This window comes from Alligator mississippiensis, chromosome 15, assembly GCF_030867095.1.
Source record: "Alligator mississippiensis isolate rAllMis1 chromosome 15, rAllMis1, whole genome shotgun sequence".
NCBI lineage: Eukaryota > Metazoa > Chordata > Crocodylia > Alligatoridae > Alligator > Alligator mississippiensis.
Genome location: NC_081838.1, coordinates 6191095 through 6198886, shown reverse-complemented (window position 1 = coordinate 6198886; position 7792 = coordinate 6191095). Strand labels below are relative to the sequence as shown.

The window sequence follows — 7792 nt, the reverse complement described above, 5'->3', positions numbered from 1 at the left end:
TAACAGAGGGAAATTTACTGAGCATGTGCAGCTACCTTAACTGTGGGGCATGGTCTTTCACCTGTCAGCCAGAGTTCTTAGCCAGGGTTGTCATGCTGGGGACAAGCAGCCTGAAGACAAAAACCAAAAATTACATTTCACTGAAAATTAGGAAGGAAGCTCTGTCCTGCAGGGAGATACCTTCTCTTGTATCTCTTTAATCCCACTGTGTATTTTCCCTCAGACAAGTGCAGGCAAGCTGGCATGCCTTCTCATATCTGATTGTTACTCCATTTTTACACATCATAATCCCAGTAAAAGTTGCTACAGGGCATGTTAGGGTGCAATTAGCTCCTTTACAGGACCATCCCTAGCCAATACAGAGCTAAAACCTACAAGCATCCCTCAGAAGTCTAGTTCTCCACCACAGAATCAGTAATAAAGCCTCGTCTCACTTTACACTGTGAGCTGCACAAACATTGATCCATGTTAGTTGTCACTGGTAGCTTGAGTTTGAAGCAGTCACACTTCAGGCCAGCAGCAGCCTGGAGGACTGAAAGGTAAGAATCCTGTCCCCTCCCTTTCCAGGCTTGACCCTGACCCCAGAATTCCCCCCCCCCCCGGCCCTCCTCTACCCCTTTCTCCCCACTTATTTGTGACTGCCCCTGCTGCCTGTCCCAGAGGAGCAGGCAGAGAAGGGTTAACCTGCCTACCCAGCTGCCTCTGGGCTGCTGGGGAGGGTGGGGGCAGTGGGCCCAATCTGGGCCAGTGGAAGAGGGTGGGGTGTTTACATTAATGTGTAGCCTAGAGTGGCTGCACCTTAATGCAACACTAGCTTGATAGCACAGATGAGAGAAAATGCTTAAAGCTAGCTTCAGATATGAATGTGCAGACAATCCAGGTTTTAAGAGCTCCAAGAGCTGCCCAAAATCACCATGCAAGAAGGCCCTACGGAGCCAATATCCTATGGCACAGAAATAAGTGAATACTTTCTGCTTACCTTTAAAGCTTCCAATTTAAAATCTTTACTGGTAAATGCTGGCAGTTGGGAGGTGAAAGAAGAGGATTCACTGTAAACAGGGGGTGAGGACAGGTACAAGGGACAACAGATGAAAGTAGGGTAAATAAGTAACATCCAGAGAAAAAAGGTCAAGACAGCAGCTGTTGGGTAGAAGATAAAACAGGGTTAGGGACACATGCATAACCATATGGTCCTGCTGCTGAGCAAGCTTGAACATTTTTGGTCAAGTTAAACAGTAATGATAACTAATTATAAGTTTAAATGCAGAAAAGTGGTATTGTACAGTTTAATCGGAGCCAGTTCCTCCATTTGTTTCCTGCTTATACTTAACTCCGGTCAGGAAGAATAAAGTGAGGTGCGTGTGAAATTTAAAAAGCACCACCATCCCTTTAGTCTCAGAACCACCATACCCACTTGGCCTGCAGTGAAAAGTATTTCTGATGAAACATCTCTTTGAATGTTTCTCTCCTGTGGTATTTCTATGCTAATAAAGGTTGCTAACAAAGTAGGAAAGCTCTCAATGAGTCTTTGAGTATATTTTTCCTTTGTTACCACTAGAGGTAGTAACTCGCTCGTTTTTGTAACAAGATAGTCCTTTTAAAATGTTTTTTTTACACAAATTAATGGAGTGCCTAATTCCAGCATTGTGAACGCAAATGCAATTCCATTTGAATTTAATCAGCTCTGAATTTGGTTCTCAAAGCCTGTCTCTAATGATCAGTATTGAAACAAACGATTGCACTTAATGGAGGCACAGGCGGTAACCGCAGGAACAAAACTGCACGCTTATATTTAACGCGCTGCTTGAGTGTAAATCAAGTTTACACCAGAGTTGTAGGTGGGAAAGACAATACCAGTCTATTTATTTGTATTTTATAGCACTTTTCAACTCAGGCTCTCACAGGATTTTGCGAATATCAAGTCCTTAGACTTCAAAGAGGTTCTTGTGAAGATATTGGCGAGATCACTGTTTACTGACCAGAAACAGACAGGGACTGGTAAGTGCTTCACTCAGAACGAGTGAGACAGCAGGAGATCTGGGAACAGAACACTAAGAGTATGGTCTGTGATAGCCTAGTGGCTAAAGCAAGGCAACTGTTCTTTCAGATTAGAGGCCAAATTTCCCTTCACACACAGAGACTTTGCTGAGCTAATGCTACAAAATGTCCAGACTACATTCTGGACAAGACCCAGCTTGTCACTTCCCACTATTTTGGGGAGATGGCAAAATTCCCTCTGTTAAGTGAGCAGGTTGGCTCCTACCCCTAAGGGGGACACACCAGTGGTTTGATTTGGAGGGAGGGTAACGTCCCATTCAAACCATTTCCTGACAGAGGAGGCATATTTCCCTTTCTCTTATATACATCTTTGTGACTTACATATGTTGTTCCCAAAAACAGTATTCCCCACAAACAGGTCAATCATTCACCCTAACCACCAAAATCAATGGCATAAATATTATCCAGAAGAGGAGCAGCAAACAGAAATTGGTGACAAAAAGGATCTCTGCAGGTTAGCTCCTCAGATGATAGCTTCATCCCAGAATTTTCTAGGTAATGAAGTTCTCAAACATCAAGTGAAATGATTAAACCAGAGAAGTCCTGACTGAGAAAACTCTAGCAATTTCCTCCTTGGCCCTTCCTATAAAAGGAACTTGCATCAGGGTTGTAGCCAAGAGCTTTTTTTGCATCACCCTTGATCTGAACCCAATGGCAGCAACTGAACACAGGTTGAACACACATTGAAACACACTGGCTGCAATACTTCAGCATGTCCTGATAACGTTAGTAGACTCAATAATCCTGTTCACTGACTAATGGGCACAGTGGACAGTGAACAGGGTGGAGCATTCAGGTTTGTATTCTCAGTTCTGCACCTGAGAAGCCTTGACCCTGGCAAATCACCTATGATTTCCATCTTTGTTAAAGCAATTATTATTAAGCATGGGAACTAATGCATAACTCAGGTTAAGACCATACTACCAAATCTGTAACAAGGCTCATTTGAAAAAAATCGTAGCCTAAACTATACTCCTTGCCCCAAAAGTCTTAATGCCCTTCCACGCAGTTAGCAAACGTGAACAACACTACTTAGTGCCTTTGCGACACTGGTCCACATTCTGATCAGGCTCAGCATAGCTAAGATTAAAATGAACAACAAAGTCTGTTCCAGCTTGTCCATAACCAAAGCCATTCAGAATCCAGTCAGTTAAACCTGTGCATACTCAGATGACCTTTATGTTGCCCAGCTGCAGTTGAGTGTATTATCTGAAGACAATGGGATTGCACAGGTGTCATTCAGGGCCTAATTTAGATGTCCTACCTTAATGAACAGCAACAAAGCATGAAGTGCCATTCTGACATTTCTTTTTTGGAGTAGAGACATACTATAAGAAAGAAAGATCAAACCATAGAAGTCTAAGAGAGAGTACAAAACGTGTTGTGCATTCTGTAAAACCAATCTTGAATGGGCTTCTATAGGGCACTGCCCAACAAAGGAAGTTTAAAGAATGAGGGACTATGAAAACAGAAACACTACAATATCTAGCTTGCACATTCCTACTTACAACATGGTAACAAATACCTCTGTCCCTGCCTTTTGGTTCTCACCGAGTTATGCCTGTATACCTTCACAAAGCTGAGAGTGTTACAGAGAATGACTCCCCATGCCTGAAAAAGGGTGACTACGCCCGAAAGCATGCCAATAATTTTTTTTCCAACTACTCAGTTGGTCTAATAAAAGATATCACATCTACTCAAAGAACCTTGCCTGCCCAAGTACCTACATATCACATTTACTGAAAATATTCTTTTGATTTGCAGAAGTGTTTACCCCAAAGCCCTTTTACCAGATTTTGTTGTTGACGCTGAGACCAAACAGGGACTAAGACCCCACTGTTCCCAGTTAAGTTAGTAAGAGATGGTGCTGCTAAGTAACTCTGAGAAAGGCATAAAACAATTTAAATACAAAAGATTTTACATTACATACATTTTCTTAGTAGTTATGCTGAAGAAACTTGTAGCCCATTTTCTACCATGATGTTTGGTTTAGATCCATAATTAAAGGCAATACAAGCTTTGCCTTTATTAACAAAAAAAAAAATTCACAACAGTTCCATGTAACAGGCTACTATGGTATTGAGAAGAGTTTTGTTAACTATAAGCATGTGTCTTCAGTACAGATTTCAATACAAGAGCCTTACCATTGTTCCATTGGGTGCAGTGGTAGCCTAGACCAACTACTTGCATTTTAACCACTTTGTTTAAAGCAAGTGTAAATGACAGACTGGTTAAAACAGTGACAACTGTCTGGTGCCTTGTCTAAACTAGAGTCTAAACTAAACACTGTTGACATGAGTGCAGGTGCGCAGTTTGAAATTTGTAAAAACACAAAATCTAAGCTGCAACACTGATCAGATACGGCTGTTTTACAAGAGAAAGGAAAATTGTAATCTGCAAGTTGCTGAATGTTTAGCTTGGAGATTGGCAGCAAAATTGCAGATGCTTTACAAATGCCATGCTTCAAGGCCCTAGACATGTCAGAAACTGATAACTGATCAACTGATCCTTTTTTGGACAAGTTTCAGATGAACTCTAGGTAGGTTGCTTTGCAGGAAGCTCTGATTTTCCTGACATCATCAGTGAATGGACTTTAAAATTAGATTTCAGAAGTCTACTGGACACATTCTAGGCTGGTCTAAAGAGCAGGACACATTTCCAAGAGTGAACAAAGCAGCTACACAGATCCAATCTGCCTACACTTCAAGGGGTATTATATTTAAATGAGCAAATTCTGCTCAGTGCAAGTCTTCTCTTAGAATGGCAGAGGCAGCAATCCTATTTCTCTGTGTCTGCGTGCAACTGCTTGCCCTGCCCATATATCTGCTATCGTTCCTGGGCATATGGAAACCTTTTGGTAGTAAGGTCTTCTTCCCCTTTTTCATTGAGAGGTTCTCTGAACATTACAACCAGAAAACATCAGTGCAGAAACGGGAGCTGTTTCACAACCTGCAGGAGTTCACAGGCTCTTCGAAAGTACTGAGGCTGCTGGAAATTGGGACCGGCACTGGCACCAACTTCCAATTCTATCCACCTGGCTGTAGAATTACCTGTTCGGACACAAACAGCAACTTCCAGCGTGGTCTTTCCAAGAGCATGAACCAGAACCAGCACCTGCAGTTTGAGCACTTCCTGGTGGCTCCAGCGGAGAACTTGAACCAGGTGGCTGATGGCTCCATGGATGTAGTGGTCTGCACCTTGGTCCTGTGCTCTGTGCAGAATGTAGAGGATGTCTTGAAAGAAGTTAAGAGAGTGCTCAGACCAGTGAGTACTGGGGAGGGACATTTCTTCTTATACCTGTTCTACAGTCACTGGTGTAGATTCTCCTTTAGTGGTGTTGTGCTGCTCAGGAAGATGCAAAGCAACCATAGATCCAATTTATCTGGCCAATTAAACGAAGTCTCCAGCTCCAATGCAACCCAAAATAATGCAAAGTAGTAGGAGCATGCTGGTTAATCTGCTCCATGACTCAGGCCAAACTGTGTTTTGTGGATTCAATTCCCATTTACTTGTATTGCCATTATGACCCAGCATTTATAGCAGAATTAAGCCCTTAGTTATTTCCCTCCCTCCTAAGTAATTTTCCTTAGGGAAAAAAAAGAAAATAGTGAAGCATTCTGCATCAGCTAACAAAGGGCAGCAAAAGGGATTTAAATGTTACTTGTCAAAATGAAGACCGGAAGTCCTCCCCCATTAATAAAATTTAATCAGAGAAAGATTTTAAAATGCTATAAAGGAAATGCAAGAGTTTTGTGGACAGCATATTTCTGCAGATAAAGTGTCAGGCATCTTTTAGAATGTGGGTTTTAAACATCTGTATAAATATGTAATTTCCTGTTCATATTAATATTCTACTGAATAGAAAAAGATTTTAAAAGAACTAAGAAAAGGGGAAAAAGACAGACAGAGAGACTGAATGAAAAGTATGCAAGGAAAACTAGTATTAAAGGTGTGTCAGTTCTCAGTTTGGACAGAGTAAATGAGAAAAGAGACTTTTAGGATAACTAAGAAATATCCTGCATGCTGCATACCCCAAGACCATTTTAAGGATTGTTTTGTCTCCCCAGGGTGGTGCTTTCTACTTCTTAGAGCACGTGGCTGCAGATCATTCAAGCTGGAGCTATTTTTGGCAGCAAGTCCTCTATCCAACCTGGAAGCTTGTGTTTAACGGATGCTGCTTGACGAGAGAGCCGTGGAAAGAGATAGAAAAGGCCAAGTTTTCAGAAGTAAAGTTACGGCACATAAGTGTGCCCTTAGGGTGGACTCCTCTTGAGGCTCATGTAATTGGATATGCTGTGAAATAATTCTCAGTATGGTTTAAAATATGAATTGCTTTGCTTCTGTAGAAAGCATATAATTAATTTGGCAATCAGGACTCGTAGTAGAGATGATCTCTTTTATTAGCTAGACAAGATCATTGCAAAAAAAGTTCTGTAATTGCAAGCTTTCAGACACAAACACCCTTCACCAGGCATCGGAGAAAAGATGGTACAAGTTCTGCTGGGTAGAAATGAAAGTTCATATTTCATAGGATTTCACAGAGGAGTCAATAGATGGAAAACTCCTCTGGGCAGTCATAGGTGCTCACTTATGTCATTCATTTGCTTACTTATGTAATTAACTGTCACCTCTTAAACAAATGGCACGAGATGCAGTAACTGCATGATCTGAATGCAAACACGACTCTACTTACTTTAAATCCCCAGCACAGAAATGAAATGAGAAATGATCCCAGTATCTAGACACCTTAAGCTAGAAATAAACATGTCCCAAAAGAAAAAAAAGAGATGCTTTGCAGCTGAAGTACCGGGACTCCCACTTCTACAGGTGTTAAATCCAGTCACCGCGCACCCATAATGCTGGGAAACCAGGCTTTGCCTCCGCTAGACTTTCTTGAAGAAGAAGGTCTCATCATTTGAGTCCCCACTTACAGAGGGGTGCCTACACCGGCTTTCCTACCTTGTCTCGTCTAAACCTGGCGAGAACAAGGTTGAATTACAAAAGCAAAGGCACCAGCCGAGAATGAACGGTGCTTCTGCAGGTGCTACCACGACGGAGCCTGGCTTGCAGGAGAACGGGCAGCATCCAAGAAAAGCCACGATCGTTCCTTAAGCAGCCAGAGGCACACAAGCCCAATGGTGGATCTTCACTCCGCCAGGTTCACTTACCAGTTAGTTGAGTGAGGCACGAGAAGGGAGCTACGAGCGTGGCAAGAATCAGCCTTTGGGCTCTCTCAGGGGCGCTTTCCGGCTCCCCGTCCCCACGCTCTGCTTCTCCCCACAGCAGGGACCAGCTTGGCCCTAAGAACAGGCAACCAACCTCGGCTCCGTCACGAACGCCTGCTAGCGCCCATGGGCCCTTTCCCTTCGTTCGCCACCAGCTGCCCTTCACCTGGCGACGGCCCGGCCCCACTTGGGCTCTCTCGTGGCGCTCGGAGGCGGCTGTTGCGCTCTCAGCTCCGCCAATCCTGCCGTGCTGGTGTCACTCTCCAGGATGTGGGGATGCCCCCAGGCCAGACAGTGAACAAATACCCGCAGTGTAGCCAACAGCTGTGTCACTGTGACAGCACCCTGGGGTGGGGGGAGATTTAGTGACGGTACCGGGGGGGGGGAAGAGTGATTTTGTGATGGTACCACAGGGGTGGGTGTGGGTGTGTGCCTGAGTTTGTGACAGGACTATGAGGGAATATGTGTGAGACGTTGTGAGGGTATCATGGGCAGGGGGTGTGCGTGTG

General features: G+C 43.5%; 1 protein-coding gene across 1 annotated transcript; it reads left to right on the top strand.

The window, feature by feature from the left end:
* The first annotated feature begins 41 nt into the window (after positions 1-41).
* On the top strand, positions 42-6842 carry LOC102577057 (N6-adenosine-methyltransferase TMT1A-like). Its single transcript, XM_006264643.4, has 2 exons — positions 42-5322; positions 6126-6842. The coding sequence occupies exons 1-2, from the start codon at positions 4819-4821 to the stop codon at positions 6360-6362; spliced, it is 741 nt and encodes a 246-aa protein (XP_006264705.1). The 5' UTR covers positions 42-4818; the 3' UTR covers positions 6363-6842.
* The last annotated feature ends 950 nt before the right edge of the window (positions 6843-7792 follow it).

Bases quoted from the DNA above. Each gene is read 5' to 3' on its own strand.
- LOC102577057 (XM_006264643.4), top strand. From the start codon at position 4,819: ATGGCAGAGGCAGCAATCCTATTTCTCTGTGTCTGCGTGCAACTGCTT. The intron at 5,323-6,125 runs GTGAGTACTGGG...TTGTCTCCCCAG, and splicing joins TTAAGAGAGTGCTCAGACCA to GGTGGTGCTTTCTACTTCTT.